The 24,256-nt window shown below is 41.9% G+C and overlaps 1 protein-coding gene across 2 annotated transcripts in view; it reads right to left on the reverse strand.

Annotated features, from left to right (window-relative positions):
• PLD1 (phospholipase D1) overlaps positions 1 to 24,256 on the reverse strand; it is a 240,044-nt gene that overhangs the window by 12,987 nt on the left and 202,801 nt on the right. For both annotated transcript variants that reach the window (XM_073626226.1, XM_073626227.1), the window contains exon 23: positions 23,549 to 23,683. In XM_073626226.1, the coding sequence (XP_073482327.1) occupies positions 23,549 to 23,683 (135 nt within the window). The remainder of the gene's footprint in view (positions 1 to 23,548; positions 23,684 to 24,256) is intronic.

Raw genomic sequence — 24,256 nt, forward strand, 5'->3', positions numbered from 1 at the left:
GGTGTGCAGTGCCGGTTTCCTGGCGGGTTCAAGCCGAACACGTTTGAGGCCATTCTTACTGCCTAGCATACAGTGCATCTGGAAAGTATACACAGCGCTTCACATTTTCCACATTTTGCTATGTTACAGCCTTATTCCAAAATGGATTAAATTCATTATTGTCCTCAAAATTCTACAAACAATACCCCATAATGTGAACAGTATTTTAACCTCTTTTAGAAATGATTTAGTGAAAAAATAGTGGCGCTAAAAACACAATATTAAAGTGAAAAATACATATATATTAATAAATATGCATTCATAAATATTAACCGCCCTGTGACAAGCGTGAAAACAAGACGATGGATTATTTATGAAAAAACTGTCCAAACACTAATTCTTCCAATATTAATAACTTTGTATAGTGTCTTCTTATTTCTTCCACCACACCAATATGTGCAAGTGATTCCGCTCCCTTCAGAAAACGCACTCACCAACTTCAAATGCCTTACACTCTCGTGCTTGGCTTAAACGCTTTCAACCACACAAAAAGGGTTAAGTGAGCTCCAATATCCAGCCATGAACATCAATCAGGATCAACCCCTCTTAAAGGCACTGGCACTGCGTAGTTTTAACTGGTAATTGCGCGGTCATGCAATGCTGTACCCAAACGAAATTTGCGTCCTTTTTTAATCACAAATAGAGCTTTTTGTGACAATCCTACACGCCTGTGTTCCATTGCTCAGTTCCAGGAGGACTGCAGTCTGTATTTTCTCTGACAAAGCTCCACAAAGCGCAAAAAATAAAAACCACAGAGGTCATCAAATACCACCAAAAGAAAGCTCTATTTGTGTTTAAAAAAGGACGCAAATTTTGTTTGGGCACAGCATTGCATGACCGCACAATTACTGGTTAAGACTACGCAGTGCCAGGGCGTTTAAGAGGGGTTAGGATAACATATTGATCCTGACTGATGTTCACGGCTGGATATTGGAGCTCACTTAACCCTTTTTGTGTGGTTGAAAGCGTTTAAGCCAAGCATGAGAGTGTAAGACATTTGAAGTTGGTGAGCGCGTTTTCTGAAGGGAGCAGAATCACTTGCACATATTGGTGTGGTGGAAGAAATAAGAAGACACTATACAAAGTTATTAATATTGGAAGAATTCGTTTATGGACAGTTTTTTCATAAATAATCCATCGTCTTGTTTTCACACTTGTCACAGGGTGGTTAATATTTATGAATGCATATTTATTAATATGTATTTTTCACTTTAATATTGTGTTTTTAGCGCCACTATTTTTTCACTATCTCATTTCTGATAGAGGTTAAAATACTGTTCACATTATCTTATTATTTAAAGTGGCAGCTACACTGCAAAGATACATTTATTCTAGAGACGCAGTGGTGGGACTTCAAGTGTGGGCGTACGTTACTTGCTGACCTTCAGTTTGAATACCCCATAATGACAACGTGAAAAGTTTGTTTGAAATCTTTGCAAATTTATTAAAAAGAAAAAACAAAAAAAAAATCCCATTTACATAAGTAATCAGCCTTTGCTCAATACTTTGTTGAAGCATCTTTGGCACTAATTACAGCCTCAAGTGTTTTTGAGTATGATGCTACAAGCTTGGCACACCTATTTTTGGGGCAGTTTCTTCTATTCTTCTTTATAGAGCCTCTCAAACTCCATCAGGTTGGATGGGGAGCGTCGATGCACAGCCATTTTCTGATCTCTCCAGAGATGAATCCGATTGAACAAGTCTGGGCTCTAGCTGGGCCACTCAAGGACATTCACAAAGTTGTCCTGTAGTCACTCTTTTGTCATCCTGGCTGTGTGCTTAGGGTCGTTGTCCTGTTGGAAGAACCTTTGCCCCAGTCTGAGGGCCAGAGCGCTCTGGAGCAGGTGTTCATCAAGGATGTCTCTGTACATTGCTGCATTCATCTTTCCCTCGATCCTGATAAGTCTCCCAGTTCCTGCAGCTGAAAAACATCCCTATAGTATGATGCTTCTACCACCATGCTTCACTCTAGGGATGGTATTGGCCTGATGATGAGCGGTGCCTGGTTTCCTCCAGACATGACACTTGCCATTCAGGCCAAAGAGTTCAATCTTTGTTTCATCAGACCAGAGAATTTTGTTTCTCGTGGTCAGAGTCCTTCAGGTGGCTTTTGGCAAACTCCAGGCGAGCTGTCACGTACCTTTTACTGAGGAGCGGCTTCTGTCTAGCCACTCTACCATACAGGCCTGATTGGTAAAGTGCTACAGATATGGTTGTTCTTCTGGTAGGTTCTCCTCTCTCCACAGAGAAACGCGGGAGCTCTGTCAGTGACCATCGGGTTCTTGGTCACCTCCCTGACTAAGGCCCTTGTCTCCCGATCACTCAGTTTGGCCAGGCAGCCCGCTCTAGGAAGAGTCCTGGTAGTTTCAAACTTCTTCCATTTATGGATGATGGAGGCCACTGTGCTCATTGGGACCTTCAATTCTGCAGAACATTTTCTGTACCCTTCCCCAGATGTGTGCCTCGATACAATCCTGTCTCAGAAGTCTACAGAGAATTCCATGGACTTCATGGCTTGGTCTGTGCTCTGACATACACGGTTAACTGTTGGACCTTATATAGACAGTTGTGTGCCTTTCCAAATCATGCCCAATCAACTAAATTTAATGAAGAAAGATTCTGTGGACAGGTGTCTTTTATACACATACTGGGTTGTCGTTAGGAGCACCTTCTTACACTGACAGGACTAATCTGTGTACCACATGAGCACATACTGTAGCCAGTCTGTGGGAGCCAGAATTATTGTTGGTTGGTAGGGGATCAAATAATTATTTTGCTTACTGAACTGCAACTCAATTTAACACATTTGTATAATGTGTTTTTTTTTTTCTGGATTTTTGGTTGATATTCTACACCTATGATAAAAATTATAGACCCATAAATTTCTTTGTAAGTGGGCAAACATACAAAATCTGCAGGGGATCAAATAATATTTTTTGCCACTGTAGTTAATATGGTTGAAAAAGACACAAGTCCAAACAGTTCAACCAACATATAAAAAAATAAAAAAATGTAAAATCCTATACCCACAGTTGATCCAGAGGAAGGCATTGTACTGTTTAAAGTGGGATCCCTTGGTAAGTGTAGCTGCAGGTGTGCAGCCTCAGGAACTTAGCACAAAAGTCTCACTATTGGAGCCTGACACATAAAAGGAATGCTTAGGTGATCAAACTGAAATATCAGCTTTGGATGGAATGATGTCATTTGTTTCATCTTTATGCACTATCATACCATGTATATGTTATGGGAAAGCTCTGAATATATTTGAATAGATTGATGCGCAAAGTTCTTTCCCATGCAGCACGTGACCAAGTTGGCCAAGGTGTTGGTTTTGGTGCCATTAGCGTAAACAAAATATATTGTACCATGTCTGCGCCACTCAATGATGCAACTGCACATTACCACTAAGCTGACAAATATTAAAACCCATTCACCTTGAGCAGCATTATTAGATGATCTTTTGTGCAGTATAATTAATTTCATGGCTAGTTCTCTTCTAATAATTATGTTCAAATATGCAGTTCTAGCACTGACTCACTGAATGCAGTTCATTAGGAGGAGGATGCAGGTTTTTTGATTTGTGACTTGTAAACACACAAGCTTTATTAGCCATATTGCACCCTGTCCAATCTTCCTAAACCTAATAACAGAATGGATTCTATGCAGCTGTTCTAGAAGCATCAGTGATATTAAGTAATAAAAACAGGCTCATGGATGCATCTGTTTTCTATAATCCCACGTGTAAAATAAGGTAATAAAACTGCAGATTTTAAACAAATGGCAGCCATATGCTCAATTTTGCTATAGTTTTATCACAAGCTTTCAGAGTAGGCTGCAGAATGGTAATGGAATTTAGGCTGCAGTGGCTACCTTGGGTGTCTTAATCAGGCCCTGCACCCTGTGATTTGTTACCAATTATATGCATACAATTAGGGAGTATTTTAATTACTGTTTGCGTGTTAATGGAAAACTCCAATCCTAAGGCAACATAGGACCTTGTTAAAAAAACAAGGTGGGCTGAAATTACTACATACAACCAAGTAAAACAGTCACATGAAAATGTGCTGCAAATGCACACAAAAGAATGGCCTTAAGTGATACTAAAGTCTTATTTATTTTAAAAATAACAAACATGTTATACTTACCTGCTCTCCTCTTCTCAGGTTCCTCGTCGGCGCTCCTGGCCCCTCCCTCCTGCTGAGTGCCCCCACAAGCAAGCAGCTTCATTCAGACACAGAGCTGCGGCTCAGCCCTGCTCCCTCTATCTCATTGGCTCACTGACTGACAGCAGCAGGGGAGAGTCCCTAGACTTCATGGCTCTCGTGCAACATCGCTGGATCGAGAGGGAGCTCAGGTAAATATTAGGGGGGCTGATGCACACACAAGTGTTTTTATCTCAATGCATAGAATGCATTAAGATAAAGAGCCAGGAAGAAGCCAATAGAGTCCAGAAATTCACCAATTATTTCTATTTCTCACACACCAGTGCCTCGGAGAATCTGTAACCCAAAATGAGTTTTCTTTTACAGAACTATGACATATTATTTAATCCCACCCCCCCCCCCCCCCCCGCCCCGGGTAAAACCTACTTATGGCACTTTTTCCCATTTTTTTATAAGGAGCTGTAGAAGCTGAGATCCGTATGCTCCACTCACCAATTTCCTACCAAATAGGGGGCATGTCAGTTTAACACTGAACACATACATGTCCACAGCAGATTTGTTCCTGTGCTGTTCACACAAGCCATGTCTGTTTACAAGCTGGGAGTAACAGCAGTATCCGAATGTGGCTTTCATGAATGATTTTAACTTATGCAATCACTGTGCTGCGGTCAGTGTACAGTTGAAAGTGGGACCTCATTCTGACACCACTGCAGCTGCCAGCCGGTAAACAGACAGGACATGTGTGAGCTGCACAGCACTGCTGTGTCAGTTTTAGAGTGAAGCACATCCTCCCCTGCATTCAGAGTGATGGCACTGATGGGATTTCTCCCTCTAGCTTTGTGGGCCTTCGTGATTGTCCATCAAAGCCATCTGCCCAGCGTGCTTTAGGAAGCTTTCTCCCCTTTACGTGAGCCTGAGAGTATCACGAAAGAGAGCATTTGATTTTCTGAATTCTTTGGTGACTGTTAGAAAGTGTAGTAGGCATCTCCTCACATCCAATGTGTGGAAAGCTTCTTCTCCTGGATTGGCAGGAGCTGAGGAGAAAGTGGGCAAGACTATTTCCTGTGAACAATGAAAAGTTGAAGAAACCTTAGATCGGAAAGCTGGATCTGTTTGACGGATCAGCCAGTCTGAAAAAAACTTTTAGAAAGGGTTCTGTGACTGCCAGGGCCTGAAGCTCGCTGACTCTTCTTGCCGACATAATGGCTACCAGAAAAATTGTTTTAAGAACTACATTTTTTAAGGATGCTTCCTGTAATGCCGCGTACACACGAGCGGACTTTACGGCAGACGGGATTTCGTCGGACAATTAGATCATGTGTGGGCTCCAGCGGACTTTGTTTTCTCAAAAGTTGGACGGACTTAGATTTGAAACATGTTTTAAATCAATCCGTCAAACTCGAGTCCGGTCAAAAAGTCAGCTCTTCTGTATGCTAGTTCGACGGACAAAAAGCCACGCTAGGGCAGCTACTGGCCATGAACTTCCTTGTTTTAGTCCGGTCGTACGCCATCACGTACGAATTCGACGGACTTTGGTGGATTGTGTGTAGGCAAGTCCGTTCATTCAGAAAGTCCGTCGTAAAGTACGTCGAAAAGTCCGCCGGGCAAAGTCTGCCGTAAAGTCCGCTCGTGTGTACGCGGCATAAGAGTTCAAACGGAGCCCCTGTGAGACCCTGTAAAACAGACAACTCCCAACTGGGAAAAACTTTAAGGGCTACCGGCCTATTTCGTGCAAGCGCCCTAAAAATATCCTGAAATTAGGACCACTCTGGATAGAGTCTTCTCAAAAAAAACTGACAGAGCCGCCACCTGGGTTTTCAGGATGCTGGCTGCCAGTCCCTTCTCCATTCCATCATGGAGAAATTGACACTAAACTTTTGACCTGGAGGCCTTTAGAAGTACATCAGGAATTGAACTTTTTCCAAACTTTCAGGTACATGGCCCGAGTTCCCTCTTTTCTACTAGAGTGTAGGGTCTTCACTAATTTATCAGACAGTCCCTTGGCTTTTAGGAGGTCTTCTTCAGAAAACAAGCAGTTAGATGTAACCGTGTCGGATGGTTCACAGAACCCTGTTAGCAGGTCCTTTCTGGGCGGCAGCTTCCATGGAGGTTTTGCGGCCAGGTTTAGTATTGTCGCGAACCAGGGTCTTTTTGGCCAGAAGGGAGTGGCCAGGATCAGATTGGTATTTTCCTCCGTGAATTTCCTTAGGACCAGTGGTATAAGGAGAAAGGGGGGAAAAGCGTAGCACAGCTGGTAATGCCACGGGTGTGCGAGAGCATCTGTGCCTACAGCCCAGACTTGTCGGTGGAGTGAGAAGAACTTCTGTACTTTCGAGTTCTGTTGGCTTGCAAACAGATCTATTTGAGGTTGCCCCCACGCTTCAGAGGTCATCAAGAAAATTCTTGGTTTCAGACTCCACTCTGCTTCCACCAATCTCCTTCTGCTTAGTAGGTCTGCTAGCAGATTCTGGGATACCTTTAGGTGGAATGCTGATAATGAGGCCACGTTCTGTTCTGGCCAGGCAAGTAGCTGACTGGCTAGTTCCAGCAGTCCTCTGCTCCTGGTTCCGCCTTGTTTCAGTACATAAGCTAATGCAGTCGTATTGTCCGAAAGAACCTGAACATGTTGTCCCTTTACCGCTTGTTGAAAGGCTAGGAGACTGAGAAAAATGGCCTTTAGTTCCCATCAATTTGAGGACTTTCGGGCTTCCGCTTTGGACCAGGCCCCCTGAGAGGTTTGGCCATACAGGTGGGCTCCCCAACCCCAGGAACTTGTGTCTGTTAGACGCTTGTCTAGTGGAAAGATCCAGGAAAGACCTCTTGCCAGGTTGGTTGAACTCCACCACCAGAGCGCCCGTTTTGCATTTGAGACAAGTTTGATCGTTTTTTTCTAACGACTCCTAGTACGAACATCTTTGTAAGATATTCATCTGGAGAGGTCTGGAATGAAATCTGGCCCACTGTACAGCTGGGATTGACGCTGCGAGAAGTCCTAAAACTGTCATGGGTGATCGAACAGAAATTGAGATTGGTTTGAATCTGTCTCACCGTAGACTGGATCTTCTCCATCTTTTCTTGTGGCAGAAAGACTTTTTGAAGCACCGAGTTTATTGTATAGCCCAGAAACCTCATCTCTTGCATTGGTTCTAGATTTGATTTCTCTAGATTCAGGAGCCACCCTAGGTTCTTGAGGCAAGTGAGACACCAGACCTGTTCTCTGGAGTCCATGAAAAACAGGTTGTCCAGGTATGGGATGACCGACATCCCTCTTAGCTTCAGAGGCTCCAAGGCTCCTGCCATTATCTTTGTAAAGATCCTGGGGGAGGATGAAAGTCCAAACGGCAGAGCTCTGAATTGGAGATGCCAAACTGAAGTCCCCAGGTTGAGGGCTAGGCGGACGAAGCGCTGAGAAGCTTGAGCTATCGGGATGTGTAAATAGGCGTCCCTTAGATCTAGGGATGCCATGAAACAGTCTGGAGTCAGCAATTTCATTATTGAATGGATTGTGTCCATCCGGAAATGTTTGTAACGGATCGATCTGTTTAGGATCCCTAAGTTCAGAATCAACCGATACTTCCCCGAAGGCTTTTTCACCAAGAAGATGTAGGAATAGAAGCCTCAGCCTTCCTGATGCTTTGGGATCTGGATAATCACTTCCTGTTGAATCAGATCCTGTAGCAGGGGGAAGATTGTCATTAGTTTTTAGGGGGCTGGTCTGGGGGAGATCTGAAGAGAACTCCTCCTCTTCCCTTACCCCTTTGGCAGTTTGGTCCTAATCCCCATTTTTGTGGGGCTGTTGAACAGCACGAAAATTCTTTTTGATCGGTTGTTTCTCTTTGGAAGGGAAAGCCCTTTTCTCGTCGACTGTCCTGTCCAAGACTGTTTCAAGGTCTGGACCAAAAATAAGATCACCCAAAAAAGGTAGGCCACATAGCTTAATCTTGGAAGCTGTGTCACCAGACCAAGTTTTTAACCAGACAGCACGTCTGGCTGAATTCCCCAGCGCTGACAACCTTGCTGACATCTTAATCGATTCGGCTGATGCATCAGCCATGTACTTTACCGCCTTCAGTATCAATGGGAAGTACTACAGAAGATCTTTCCGCAACGTACCTGCCTCTACGTGGCTCTTCAGCTTCTTTACCTAGCATTCTAGACTCCTTGCGACAACCATTGAAGCCATAGCAGGTTTGAGGCTGGCCGATGTGGAATCCCACTCTTTTTTCAAGAAGGAGTCCGCTCTTTTATCCATCGCATCCTTCAGCACCCCTATGTCCTTGAATTCTAGGTCTGTGCGACGGGAAACCTGCGAGAATGCGGCATCTACCCCGAGGTTTCTCATTCCATACCTCTGACTCCTTATCTTCTAAGGGAAACCTTCTCCTAAGGGTCTTGGAAAAGAAGAGCCCTCTCTCGGGGTCCTTCCATTGTTTCTTTACCGTGTCTGGACTGGGAACACTATGTTTAGTGTCATCTAGTCCTTAGTACATTTTATCGTGAACCGATCGTTGCACCTTTTCCTCCTGGATCTCGAGGGTAGCGTAGATCGCTCTCAGGTGGTTGGCCACTTCCTCCAAAGATAGTTTGTACCTAGAGGCTCGGCTGTCGCCTTACTCTTCCTTCTCATCTGAATCCCTGAGGGAGGGAAGAGTACTTGCCCCCTCATCCCCTGAGTCCACGACCTCTACTGCTCTAGAGGAGGATGCCCTCGGGCTGCATGGTGGAGGATGAGGGTCAACCTGGCCTGCCAGGCTCTGCACCAGCATGGACTTCACCAAACTCAACGCATTCGTAAGTTCCCGTACTGATTAGAACAAGTCCTTGTATTGCTGGGATGTTTTCTCTTCAACCAAGTCCTTAATATAGGACCTGCACAGTGCCTTCTGCCATGAATCTCTGAGGAGGTTTTTGCAGGAAGGACATTTCCTCTGACTTGGTGGGTTTGAATGCTTGGATTTTCCTAAAGCGTTTTCCTGCAACGAGAAAAAATGAAACTCACCTAAGGGCCCCTGACAACTTACCAACCCTTAGTGCACAACTAGACCACCAGACAGAAGGAAACAGTGCCCGAGCAGTGTAATCCCCCCAGCAACCACCCAGTCCAAACTGCAGGGTCCGAGCAGAGTAACCTCCGGCCGTGCAGCCAAAGGCTCCCTGCAGGGAGGATTCCCAAAAACAACCACAAACATAGGCCCATACGGAGAAGAATAAAAGGCACCACTGTACCCCTCCTACCTGGGCCTGACCGGTGCTTGGGGCGCCTGCTTCCGCCGTAGCCATCGGTCTCGCCTCCATTCTAGCAGAGAGTGCAGCGTGGTACTGAGAAAACCCATCTGGTTTTTAAATCACCAGGTCCCGGCGTCATCAACGAGGGCCAGAACCGGAAGCACCGGTCGACAGACCCACCCCCTTGTCTCTGCGTTCCAGTTGATTGGAACCACTTGCGCCACACCCCGTAGGAAGCCGCGTCACCGGACATGACGTAACCCGCCGGCCAGGACCCAGAACCATCATGCAGGACACGCCGCTGACCAGGGCCATGTCAGCAGACGACGCCTCCTCTGGGACCTTGCATCTCCTGAGCTGGAGAGACCAGGGACTCCGGAACGGACTGGGGGGGGGGGGTGCTGGGATGGTCACTGCACAAAGGTAAGCCTTCTCCCTCCACCTTGGAGAGAGCGCAGGTCCCTGGTTCCAGCATGCGCTTCCGCTATGGTGGAGGAAACACAATAACTGAAGCCATGGAGGAAGAGGAGGGATTTAAAGGCTGCATGTGTTTCTTGGAAAATAGGCGGAGCTGCGCTCTCTCCAAGGTTGTCCTGAAAGGCGATTTGAGAAATTTTAGATTCTCCTTTACTTTCTGTCCAGGTGACAAAGGTCACCAGGACAAATAAGAGGCAATAAATGCTGACAAGGGTTTCAATACCTTACCAATGGAGAGAATACATTATACTATATTACAATCAGGTATATTTTATCAAAAAAGTTTAGTTTTAAAGTGCTCTGTCTACATAATTATGAATATTTTTTTTTGAAAATGTGATTCCAGAGTACTGACAATGCCAGAAAAAATCTAATTTCAAAGCACTCTGTGTTCTTCAAAGAACAGATAACAGGTTTGTCAAGTTTAATTACTAAACTTGACTTTGATTCAAGACAGATGGGTCCCATTCTGACAGTTAGCCCACTCTTGATGCTTGCTATTTTTTCTGCAGAATTCAACTATCAGTAGACATATAAAAACTTACAATCCATAAACAACATTTTTTAATAACTATTTACGTTGAAACAGAAAGCTCCAGTTTCATTAAAAATTGTTAACAGAACGCCTCTCTAAAATGTATCCGGATTCGTCCCCCTCCCGCTTTAGGGGCTGTGGTCAAGTTGGCTCTGCCCTTCATACATGGTGAACTTGTCCTAAGGTCAGTCGTTTCTGGATATGCGTCAATTCCTTAATTCATTCTGCCACCATGGTTAATATTACCCTCAAATAGCCTTGGTTAACGAACCGGTGGAGAATATCCCAAGGTCCAAACAGAGTCTAATTTATTATATGTTTTTGGTGGCCAAAATATCCATCGCTACTGCTTGGAAAAGTCCAGTGATCGACTTCGTTTTAATGAAGCAAAAACTAACCTGGATCATGTGGCATGAAAAATTGGTCAGCGTCCTACGGGGCAAACAACCCCTGTTTGAAAAGGTGTGGACCCCTTGGCTTTCTTACCTGCAGGCCCCGAACACTTGGGATTGACATTGGATCGGTGCCGGGTTGGACTCCTGGACAGGTGTGGTCTCGCTTCTTTTCTCTTTTCTGTATCGCTTCCTTTTCTTTCTCTAATTCACTCCTTTCCATTTCCTTACTCAGCTGAAAGATGGGCACCCTAGTCGGACCCTGTGTCTCGACTTTGGGGTTTCCGCCTAGGTTTTGGATGCAACGATATCCCTTAAAGGATATGATGCCGCTACACTTGATTTTTTTAAGCATTTATATTATTGTTTTTTGTTGGGGTAGGATAAATAAGTCTAGTGCTGGATGACACAAAGGTCACTAGGTTTGTTAGAACTCATTATGTCTAGAGCTTGTCTCGGTGGTTGGGTGGGTCGGGGCTGTCCTGCTTAACCCCTCCGGTGAATATACAAAGTTGGCCTGATGTAAGGCCCATGGGTTGTTTGGCCTATTTGAGGACTATAATGTTTTTCAATACCAGTTTTTTTTTTTTTTTTTTTTTTATAGTTGACCACTCTGCCACAGTTTCGAATACCCATTGGTGGATCTTAATTCCTTAGCCTTACAACATGTTGTCATTGTTTATATTGTCAGAGCCATTTTGCACTCTTTTGTATTACATTATAAGGTTTTACTGTAATACTGAAAATTACATAAAGAAGATTGAAACAGAAAAATTGTTAACAGGGCTGGATTTTCATTACTGAAAGTTTGGTGCCAAAGCAACACCCCACTGCTAGACTCACCTTTAGGCCTCGGTTGCTCTCTGAAGAGCAATCCCTGTTCAGCTTGCACTTTAGAGAGCATTTGACAGGCATTGAGGAAGCACTTCCTGTTTTAACCCCCTTTATGCTGGACTACCGAGTCCCAAATGTGTGAAGTGTGCAAGGTTGCAGTGCGGCCCCCCATTTACTTCAATGGGTCACATTCAGTGGGCAGTAGTGCCTGCGGCGGGGGGGTATAATTTTTGCCATGGCCACAAAGAAAAGAACTGCTGCCGAAACAAGTATGCAACCCAGGCCACTGTCTTTCCAAGTAAAAGCGGGAGTGGTTACGTAGACACGGCTCAATGCATGTGGTTTTACTGCCCCCAAACCATTAGTGTAAATGAGCTCTTACAATAATCTATATTTTAATTCATTAACAGTCTTCAAAAACTGTTTATGTGAGTATTTTTCCCACTGATGGGGAATAATAAATGTACAGCCTATAAATACAGAGAAAAGCCCTTTCAGCGCCTCTGCACCTACAGGCACATGACTATTATGCCCGATAGTAAATCTAAGTGCTATACATCATATACAATTGCTAAACAAGTCATTGTTATTTACAGTTTTCCTATCAGGGCACAACACAGAAGTGCTACTGTTGGCTTGTTTTTAAAGGTGCAAGCTCCAAAACTGTACCCCAATCCTCTCTCCACTATCTGGTCTATCACTAACCAAGTGCTTATATATTCGGTTAGACACTTGATATGCATATGCTTGTTCCCAGTTAGTAAATGTAGTGAAGCAGAGAGGCATGCCTGCCTAGGTACCTGTACTTTTTAAAGTAAATCAGCAATCCCAATTCCCACATTTCTATCCTGACTTGGGTTCCCCCTAATGTTCTTAAAAAAGGACCTTTCCATGTCAATTGGCAGCCAGGTATTGCTTTCTCTTTCAGGAACACATGTCTACATTACCTCATTTATTGACAGTAGATGTATACAGTTTATACAGGGATTTTTTTCTTTTTTTTTTTTTTGTGAGCGAAACTAGGTTTCATTTTTAAAAAGGAAAAAAAAAAAAAAAAAGAGACAAGCTTAATGAAGAAGCTAACAACTATCAAGCAGTAGAGATAATGATTTCTAATCTTTCAATGTCAGCCTGTTCGTTTTACAATCCAGTCGTCAACTGGTACCAGAACACCATGTATGAAATAATATGGGGGAGCAGAACGCTCTCATTAACTGCTTCAGCCCCGGACCATTTGGCTGGCCAAAGACCAGAGCACTTTTTGCGATTCGGCACTGCGTCGATTTAACTGACAATTGCGTGCGACGTGGCTCCCAAACAAAATCAACGTCCTTTTTTCCCCACAAATAGAGCTTTCTTTTGGTGGTATTTGATCACCTCTGTGGTTTTTATTTTTTGCGCTATAAACAAAAAAAGAGCGACAATTTTGAAAAAAAAAAAAAACGCAATATTTTTTACTTTTTGCTAAAACAAATATCCCCAAAAAATATATATATTAAAAAAAACATTTTTTTCCCTCAGTTTAGGCCGATACGTATTCTCCTACATATTTTTGGTAAAAAAAATTTGCAATAAGCGTATATTGATTTGTTTGAGCAAAAGTTATAGCATCTACAAAATAGGAGATAATAAAAATGCCATAAAACTAATAATTTTTTTTTTTTTTTACTAGTAATGGCAGCGATCAGCGATTTTTATTGTGACTGCGACATTATGGCGGACACGTCGGACAATTTTGACACATTTTTGGGACCATTGGCATTAATACAGCGATCAGTGCGATTAAAAATGCACTGATTACTGTAAAAATGTCACTGGCAGTGAAGGGGTTAACACTAGGGGGCAGTGAATGGGTTAATCCGTCTCCTAGGAAGTGTTCTAACTGAAAGGGGATGTGGACTGTGCAGAGAAACTAACAGATCGCCTAGTCATACTCTGTATGAACAGAGGATCTGTCAGTTCTCCCCTCAGAGAACCGGAAACTGTATTTACACACACAGCTCCCGGTTCTCCGTGTGCCCCGGACGATCGTGGGAGCCCGGCGGTGATTGTGACCGCCGGGCACTCGCATCGGCTCCGTGGGCGAGCAGGGGGGGGCACACGCACCCCCTAGTGGCTGTCTATGGTACCAATGTACCATGACGGCGATTCGCCTGCCTGTGCCATTCTGCCGCAGTATAACTGCCGCGGATGGTTGGCAAGCGGTTAATCTGATATTGTGACTTGAATTGGCTGATAAATTATTTCAATTTGCTAATTGTTAAATGTATGAAGGACCGGCCACAGCATATTTTACCGGTCATAAACTCAAACTCTTCCTTTCATTTTAAGTTTTTTCCTAATCCATATAAAAAGCATTATCCTTCCAGTAATCTACCACATGATCCAAAACACTTCAACAGACCTTCAATATCATTTTCTGAGGAAGAGTCTTTATAAAAGATTTTTCACTGGCTATACTCTTTGTGAAGGAGCATAGTCTATATTCTAAGAAGCTTGATACTTGCCTAAAAACCACAAACAATTTGACAAATAAGCAAGCACATTTGCAAGGAGGCTTTTAAAATTTTTATTTGCATCTGTTTTTGTTGGTCATTACTAACAATTTTGACTACAGCTAAGAAGAGAACCATGAAGAGTGAAAGATGAACCTCAAGCCCCCTATAAATATTTACGATACACCAGCAGTAGACAGGTCAACCCTTTCCCCCACCACTTTTTGTTTCAGCCAAATAACTAAGCTGAATATTTCAACCAGTGAAAGAACCTACAACAGTTATTGTCCAGCACTAGAATTACAATAGAGTAACAGCACAAGGAAATCCTTAGAAACCTTATAGTTTTAGAAGATTTCTTATGTGTTTCAGGAGTTTATCTGCCTACTTTGCAAATCTACATCAATGTAAAGGGAATGGAGATTCCAGAAAATGTTACATCATCTAGAAATCTGTTGCTTCCAGTCATACTAAACTGACCTACCCAATACCTTGTCTCCAGTTCCCTAATTCACTTTGCTTATAAACCTGAAGTCATGGCACCTGAAATGTTTCTTCACAATCATGAATAGCATTCACTCTTTGACCACACGTGTGATAAATTACCTGTTATTAGGTAGAACCTATAATGAACAGGAAATATATACAGATTTTCCATATTTGTACAGAAGTAAACGCTTTAAAACTATGGATTTTTTCATTTATTTTTAATTGAGTAAATAAGGCATTTTTTTCTGAATTTTCCAAACTACAGCCTGTGGACCTGGTTTTCCAGGGCATCATCTAGTTTACCAAGATCTTCAAACCTGCATTTATAATCATATCGAATTGACATACAAAGCCAAATTATTCAGATAATTACAAGAGCAGTTACCAAGTGAAGAGGTAGTGCTGAAGGTCTAAACTGCAGGCAACCTTTTATATTCACATATAAGCTGCAGAGCACCCCCAAAGGCATTTTAGTTCCAAACCATGCTCTCTTAAATCCCTTTCAGGCCTCACCATGAGTCAGTCATGACAGACAGCCTTAATAAACCCATCAGGGAAGTGACTTAAATGTGACCAAGAGCAACTTCAAGAATCAAAGTCTCAATTTGCAAATTAGAGCCTCCTGCAATTCTGTATTGTATGCAATATGGGCAGACCCATCTATACCTACATGGCTACCTAGGAGGTTATGAAAAAGTGCACATAGGTCCAAATTAATTAATTTCATATATCTACCTACATAAATGACGACACATTTGTTGATGCTCTGCCAAGACAAAAACAAGGACCTACAATTTCTCTGTAATAATTTGAAACTAACCAAAGTAACTAGCATGCATAATTTTTTGCATATTTTATTAAAAATCAAACTTTGCTTTTGATTGAACTGAATATACTAAACAATAAAACAAATGAAAATGAAATGTAAAAAGATTATGGGACACTTAACCTAATATTGTGTTGCACAACCTTTGGAGGCAAATGAGCATTTTTTCTGTAGCTCTTAGAGACTATTCAGCACCTACAAACAGGTATTGTGGCCCACTCTTTAAGAAAAGCATGCAAGCCGTCTCTGGTTTAAAGGGTGCCTTTTTTAGACAGCATGTTTCAGTCCTTTTCATAGATAGGTTTCATTTTATTACTAGTGTAGGACCCACTGATAAAGGGGTACTTTGACTGAGTAAGTGGGCTTAGCACTATATGACCATATAGTGTGACCAAATACCCATATTTTGTGAATATGTTCAGGTGTTTTTAACCACTTGCTGACCGACGCACGCCGCTATACGTCAGCAGAATGGCACGGGTACGCAAATGGGCGTACCTGTACGTCCCTCGCTCCCCTGTGCCTGCAGCGGTCGGATTCGTTCCAGAACCGATCAATCTTCAGGTCCAGGCCAATGATTTCTGGCCTGGACCTGCTGATCGGTTCTGGCAAATCCTCCCCTGCCTGTTTAAGTGTAAACACAGGCAGGGGAAGTTCTGTCATCTGCCCTCGTGGAATTATTTTCCGTTCCAGAGAGAAGAGAGGACATCTAAACTGAGTTTCACAACCCTACACTAACACCAGTACACATAGGTACACTTGTCACCCCCCCGTTCGGCCCCCCAGTTAACCCCTTTACTCCCTGTCACTGTGTCACCAATTGCAGTTGTCAGATTTTTCACTGATCGCTGCATCGGTGTCATTTGTGACTGTAATAAGTGTTAAGGCAGTTAGTAGTAGGCCCAGGTAGGTCTAGGGTACCCCCCTAATAAAAGGTTTAATGCCTTGATCGCCCCTCAGTTAACCCTTTCACCCCCTGTCACCAGTGTCACTAATAGAGCTTTATTCTGATCATCGTATTAGTGTCACGGGTTAGCCAGTTAGTTGATTAGTTTCACCGCAGGTTTTTATAGCATCAGGTACCCCCATATACTACCTAATAAAGGTTTTAACCCCCTGATTGCCTCCTAGTTAACCCTTTCACCTCCTGTCACCAGTGATCACCGTATTAGTGTTACGGGTAACACTGGTTAGTTTGTTTTTTTATGGCGTCAGGGCACCTGCCGTATATTACACAATAAAGGTTTAACCCCCTGATCGCCCGGCGGTTGATATCAGTTAGGTTTTAGTGTCAGTAAGGGTCTGCATCGCCCCAGGCATCAGATTAGTGCCAGTAGCGCTAACACCCACGCACGCACCATACACCTCCCTTAGTAGTATAGTGTCTGAATGGATCAATATCTGATCAGATCTATACTAGCATCCCTACTAGTTTAGGGTTCCCAAAAACGCAGCGTTAGCAGGATAAGCCCAGATACCTGCTAGAACCTGCGTTTACCCCTTTCGCCCAGCCCAGCTCATCCCATCCAAGTGCAGTATCAATCGATTACTGTCACTTACAAAAACACAACACACAACTGCAGCATTCGCAGAGTCAGGCCTGATCCCTGCGAACGCTAACAGTTTTTTGGTAGCTTTTGAAGCAGTCGCTGACAGTCAAGTGCTTTTTTTTTCCCTGTGAGTCTCACTAGTGTACCAGTAAATTTAGAGGCCAAAATGTCCAATCGAAGGTACACTAGTGAAGAGGCCTACACGTTTGAGCATGACAGATGAGAGTGAAGTGGAAGTCACCCATCTTTCAGATTCAGGTTTAGAATACGAACCTGTAGACAGCAGCAGCACCCTGACAGATAGCTCAGACGACGGAGTAGTGGTCCCTGCCATGGTCAGGCGTACCCGACCTCGTTCTTCTGCTGTTGAGGTGCAAGAACCGCAGGGCTCTTGTATGGAGCAGAGAGCCAGTACTAGTGCTAGTGCCGTTCATATTCTGGTGAACCGGCAAGCACCAGCGGCCTAGTACACCCTGGTCATATTCAAACCAGCACTGCAGTATCACGTGGTGATGTGGCGAGTCCCATAAGTGCAGTTCAAGCTGGTGAGGTGGCTAGCACAAGTAGAGTCCTGCAGCCACCAAGAAGACAAAGACAGGCCGGTCCAGCCCATAGTGCCTTTCCTGCTGCATTTGCCAATCTGAATTGGGAGCCCACCACTTCTGCAGCACCCGTACTTCCCCCATTCACTGGTCAACCCGGAATTCAGATGGAAACAGTTGATTTTACATCACTTGATTTTTATTCGCAGTTTTTCATGGAAGATCTCTATAGATCTATTGTGGACCAAAGCAATTTGTATGCTGGTCAATTCATTGCCGCTAATCCCCATTTGACCCTTGCCAGAGAGTGGAAACCTATTATGGTTTCCGAATTTAAGACCTTTCTGGGCCTATCCCTCCTCATGGGCATAAAAAGAGTGAGTTGCGGTCATATTGCCCTACTGAATATACAAAGCGCCAAGACCAGTCCTTCCATTTCCAGACGGTGCTGTGCCCCAACTTCCCAACGCAAATGCAGTAAGATGGCTGCATGAGAGGCATTTTCCACATGTCCTCCCTGGTACTCCTACCCAACGAACCCACCAAAGAAAATGTTGTCTGTAGGAAACGCGCATATAGGCTTGACACCCACTATTATTGTTCCTTCTGTGCTGACCATCCTTGTCTTTGCATGAGTGAATGTTTTGAACGCTACCACACACTAGTGGAGCATTAGCATAGGGTACAGCACTGCACAGACTAGGACACACTAACAGGGTCTCCAAAGAGGCCATCACATTTTGAGAGACCCGAACCTGGAACCGAACCGTTGCAGTTACTGTAACAAATAAAAGTGTAAAAAAAAAAGTTGTCGTTTTAGTGTTCTCTCTATTGTTCTGCTCTTTTTTTACTCTATTTTATACTTAACTGCAATATTTTATTGTACTATGTTTTATCATGTTTGCTTTTCAGGTATGTAATTCTTTTATACTTTACGGTTTCCTGTGTTTTATTGTTAACCATTTTTTTGTTTTCAGGTACACCATTCAGCTGCAGCACTGATTTATATATCTTGACAGCAACATCGTTTGCTCCCACGATACATAAATAAGCGACTCCAGCGCTATAGGAGGTGATTTCCCCATCACAGTTAAAGAAAAAAAAAAAAAAGGAGCAGCATAAATGCCAAAGCATGGGGGCAGGGGAGGAGGGGTGATTTGCCCCCAACATTAGGGGCGAATTGTCCCCATGCTTCGACATATATTTTTTACTCGTTTTTTTGGCACAGATTGTTGTTTTATTGAGTTAATGTTTTATTGTTACCATTGTTTGCTTTACACCATTCAACTGCAGCACTGATTTATTTATCTTGACAGCAACAGCTCTCATGATACGTAAATCAGCGACTCCACCACTGTAGGAGGTGATTTCACCACCATAGTTTAAAAAAAAATATAAAAACGGTGCATGTATGCACATCATTAGAAGTGGTTCTATGCAGGGCGGTATTCTAATGGTGGGGATACCCACCGATCAATATCTTTTTCGTTAAGCCCAAAGGCTGCATAAAAAAAAAAAAAAACATTACAATATATGCCCAACAAGGACCAGCAACGTACTGGTATGCTGCTGGACTTTGAGTGGTTATACCAGAATGATGCCTGCAGGTTTAGGCATCAACTTGGTATCGTTCTTTTCAGCCTGCGGACGGCTTTCATGTAAAAACAATTCTGTTGGCTAATTTACAAGTAGTGGGAGGGAACATCCCCCACCCCCTCCCTCATCTTCCCTGGTTTTCTCTGACTCTCCTGTCCCATCGGGGAACCTGATTATGTAGCCGGAGGTTTCACCAGCTGATCATAGAGCCGATCAAAGATCAGAATGGCTCTAATCATCTCTATGGCCTGAGAAACTAGAAGCTACGAGCATTCCATGACTTCGGTTTCGCCGGATATAAACAGCGCCATTGGGAAATTGGGAAAGCATCTTATCACACTGATCTTGGTGTGGTCAGATGCTTTGAGGGCAGAGGAGAGATCTAGAGTCTAATAGACCCCATTTTTTTGTTTTTATTTTTTTTTACCTGTCACTACCTATTTCTATCATAGGGAATATTTACATTCTCTTTGATAACAAAAATGATACAAAAAAAAAAGAAAAAAAAAAGAAAGTGTAAAAATAAAGTAAAAAAGTACTATGTATGACCAAGTCACATGTGTTTTAATTGTATTGTTATGTATTAATACATTTTTTATAAGTTTTTACCCTTTTCTATATATTCTATTTGTAAATTTTTCTACGCTGTACCGAGATAGTCCATTTGCTCCCTTTGTTTTTGGTGAGCCTTGAATGGGGACTAGGCTCCCACACCTTTATTCCATTTAAGTTTTGGATGATGGAACAAATGCTGTTGTAAATTTTATACTTACTGACATTACCCTTAGAGGCCACCCATTCCTTTTCAAAGTAAAAAAGCAAAATAAATAAATAATAATATAAAAGCATCCCTGTTCCCGTCCATGCTCGCGCACAAAGGACGAACGCAAGTGTCGGTCTTGTGTCATATGTAAACAACAATTGCACCATGCATGTGAGGTATCACCGAGAACGCCAGATCGAGGGCAGTAATTTTAGCAGTAGACCTCTGTAAATCTAAAGTGGTAACCTGTAAAGGCTTTTAAAGATATATGTAGTTTTGTCACCGCTGCACGGTTGTGCGCAATTTTAAAGCATGTCGTGTTTGGCATCTACGTACTCGGCATAAGATCATCTTTTATATTATACCAAACATTCGGGCAATATAGTGTGTTTTAGTGCAATAAAATTCAAAAGTTTAAAAAAAAAAAAAAAAAATCAGTTTGAAAACTTGCTGCGTGTTTTTTGCAACACCTACCTTTGCTTTAAAAAATATATAATGTTTGGGGGTTCAGAGTAATTTTCTAGCAAAAAAATAAATATTTTTTTCATGTAAACAAGAAGTGTCAGAAAGGGCTTGGTCTTCAAGTGGTTAGAAGAGTGGGTGATGTGTGGCATAAGCTTTTAATGTTGTGCATAAAATACCAGGACAGGTCAAAACCCCCTCAAATGACCCCATTTTGGAAAGTAGACATCCCAAGCTATTTGCTGATAGGCAATGTTGAGTCCATGGAATATTTTATATTTTGCTACAAATTTCGGAAAATGAAAATTTTTTTATTTATTTATTTTTCCACAAAGTTGTCACTAAATGATATATTGCTCAAACATGCCATGGGCATATGTGAAATGACACTCCAAACAGCATTCTGCTGCTTCTCTTGAGTACGGGGATACCACATGTGTAGGACTTTTTTTAGCCTAGCCGCGTACGGGACCCCGAAAACCAATCACCGCCTTTAGGCTTTCTAGTGGCGTAAAAAGGTGATTTCAATCCTCACTACCTATCACAGGTTGGGAGGCCCTGAAATGTCAAGATAGCACACATTTTGAAAAGTAGACACCCCAAGCTATTTGCTGAGAGGCATGGTGAGTATTTTGCAATTCTCATTTGGGCATGGTGAGTATTTTGCAATTCTCATTTGTTTTGGAAAATGAAAAAAAAAAAAAAAAAGGAAATTTTTTTTTACAAAACTTTGTGACAAAAAGCGAGATCTGCAAAATACTCAACATGCCTCTCAGCAAATAGCTTGGGGTGTCTACTTTCCAAAATGGGGCCATTTGGGGGGGGGGGGGGTGCTATCAGGGCATTTCATGGCCTCTGAAACTGTGATAGGTAATGAGGAGTGAAATCAAGAATTTACGCCCTTAGAAAGCCTGAAGGTGGTGATTGGATTTCGGGGTCCTGTAAGCGGCTAGACTGCCAAATGTGCTACACATGTGGTATCCCAATACTCAGGAGAAGCAGCAGAATGTATTTTGGGGTGTCATTTCACATATGCCCATGGCATGTTTGAGCAATATATCATTTCAGTGACAACATTGTGTAAAATGTTTTATTTATTTTTTGGTAATTTTTTAATCACTTGTGACAAAAAAAAATAAAATATTCAATGTGCTCAACAAGACTCTCAGCAAATTCCTTGGGGTGTCTACTTTCCAAAATGGGGTGATTTGGGGGGGGGGTTGTACTGCCCTGCCATTTTAGTACCTCAAGAAATGAGATAGGCAGTCATAAACTAAAAGCTGCATAAATTCCAGAAAATGTACCCTAGTTTGTAGACGCTATAACTTTTACGCAAACCAATAAATATACGCTTATTTAATTTTTTTTTTACCCAAGACATGTGGCTGAATGCTTTCTGGCCTAAATTGATGATTAAAATTGAGTTTATTGTATTTTTGTATTTATTTTTTTTATAGCAAAAAGTAGAAAATATCTTTTTTTTCAAAATGTTTGGTCTTTTTTCGTTTATATTGCAAAAAAAAAAAAAAAAAAATCGCAGAGGTGATCAAATACTACCAAAAGAAAGCTCTATTTGTGGGAAAAAAAGGACGCAAATTTCTTTGGGTACATCATTGTGTGACCGCGCAATTACCAGTTAAAGCAGCGCAGCGCCAAATTGTAAAAAGTGCTCTGGTCAGAAAGGTGGTAAATCCCTCCGGGGCTGAAGTGGGGATTTAAATGTAATTTTTGTATGTGTGCGCTGTAATCCATTTTGTACGGTTTGTTGGTCTTATAGCAACACCATCTTGAATGTAAACGCATTTTAGGGTGTGCACACCCCCCCCCACAGTATGATTTTGTAGGTTTCAGATCAAAGCACATAGAAGGCTACTTTCAAATCGTCCAAATGTGTTATTCCTAGCAATTCTTGGTTGCTGTTAGCCATGTGTTTTGGGTCATAACCTGGACTGAGACAGAGCTGCCCAACATTAGGCATTATGCTTTGCTCCAGAATTCCTTGATATTCCATTGTTTCCTGCACAGATTCAAGGAACCCCATGCCAGACTCAGCAAAGCAGCCCTAAGGCTTAATGTACACAGGACATTTTACAACCTCCCCTGAACGATTTACCTTTTTTTTTTTTTTTTTTTTTTAAAAACGCCTGTAAACGAAATGCGCCTAAACGTGAGTTACTGCGTTTACAAGCCGTTACAGGCATTTGGCCTTTCAAATGCCTCTGAACATCCGTTCTGAACGCATTTTTTTGGTTTAAAAAAAAATGCTTCTAAACTCAACTGCCTAGAAACGACTATAAATTACCTTGTGTACATCTACTGAAAAGATAACGGAGAGGAGAGTTCAGGGGCAGGTGAAAAAAATGCCAAACTGCTCCTAAATGTTTGTTTACCAGCAGCAGTGTACATGAGGCCTAACACACAACCGGGCCACATTTCACTGTTGGTAAAGTGTTCTTTAGTTTGAAATGTTTTAAATCTGCGAATAACTCATGTGACTTGCCAGATTGCTGCAGTTTTTGTTTGTCCAAAAGGCGTTCTCCCAGAAGCAATGTGGCTTGACAACATACATCTTAGCAAATTTTAGTTTTTTTTTTTATGTATTTCAACAGTGGAGTACTTCCTGGGTTTTATTCCTTTGAGCCCACATCGCTCAAATATTGCATCTTTGCACAGAATTAGATTTAGTATCATCCTGTTTTTATTACCTTAGGGACCCATTTACAAAAGGTCAGAGAAATAACAGCATTTAATTTTACCACCTTATTTCCCTCTAAATTGTGCAGGTTTTTTTCTCTTTTTGACTTAAAAAAAAATTCTAAAAATTATATAAAAAAGAAAAAAACAAAAAAAAAAAAAAGTAGTAGATTTTTACAAGCTTTTTAGAAATGGAACAAAAAAGCAGAAAAAAAGGTCCCTCCCCACCTTTTCTTTGGTGAAAAGGGCAGACGATGCAAGGACATTTAAGAAAACTAGTAGAAGTCAGAATCATAACACAAAAATTCTACAAAGTATCAATTGTGACTTTTTATAAACAGATCTCCTAGGTTTATTACATATTTTTTATCAACTCAATACAGTAGAGCAGAGAAACCTTAAAAAAATAAAAGAAATGTAATAAGGTTTGATAACGGCACCCAAGAACACAGTTTGTTTACTTACCAATAATGACAGTGTTGTCATCAGCAATGAGCAGCTTGCTGTGGACATATATCAGTTCACTGACTAGGTTTCCTTCCAGCTCAGCATGGGTCCGGAGACCACAGAAGGATATGTAGTTCAGCCATTGATCCCCAACTGAAAAAAAAAAATTCAGCTGTTATTAAAACCATCTCTTATTGACTAATGTCACCAAAACCTCATCAACTGACCTCTCTATGATACCGACAGAGCAATGCACCCACTCGAGGTAAAGAGCACTAATATAATATAATAATATAATATAGCACTAATATAGCACTAATGAAAAACATTAGCAAAATATATGCTGGGTGTTACAAATTCTTTTAATAAAATGTTGGCATTAAAGTGGAACTTACTCCAAAATATATTTATAGTTCTGGATATCATGGAGAAGGGTTATCATTTCTAAGGCATTCAAATAAGAAATATTGGGAAACTAAAAATCTGAAATAGGTTTTAGCTCCCATTTTAACAAAAACTTAGTAGAAACTAAAAAGTGTAATTATTTACCTGTAAAAAAAAAAATAAAAAAAAAAATATAGGACTATATAGGACTATGGTTACGTGCTGTGTGTTTCTTAATTATTATCACTTTTAAAAATACAAAAACAAAAAAACTGATACAGACAAGCCATTTTGTTACCTTACAAATAATTTATATTAATCAGTGCACAATTAATGTTAGTT

Source organism: Aquarana catesbeiana, linkage group LG04, assembly GCF_042186555.1.
Source record: "Aquarana catesbeiana isolate 2022-GZ linkage group LG04, ASM4218655v1, whole genome shotgun sequence".
Classification (NCBI taxonomy): Eukaryota; Metazoa; Chordata; class Amphibia; order Anura; family Ranidae; genus Aquarana; species Aquarana catesbeiana.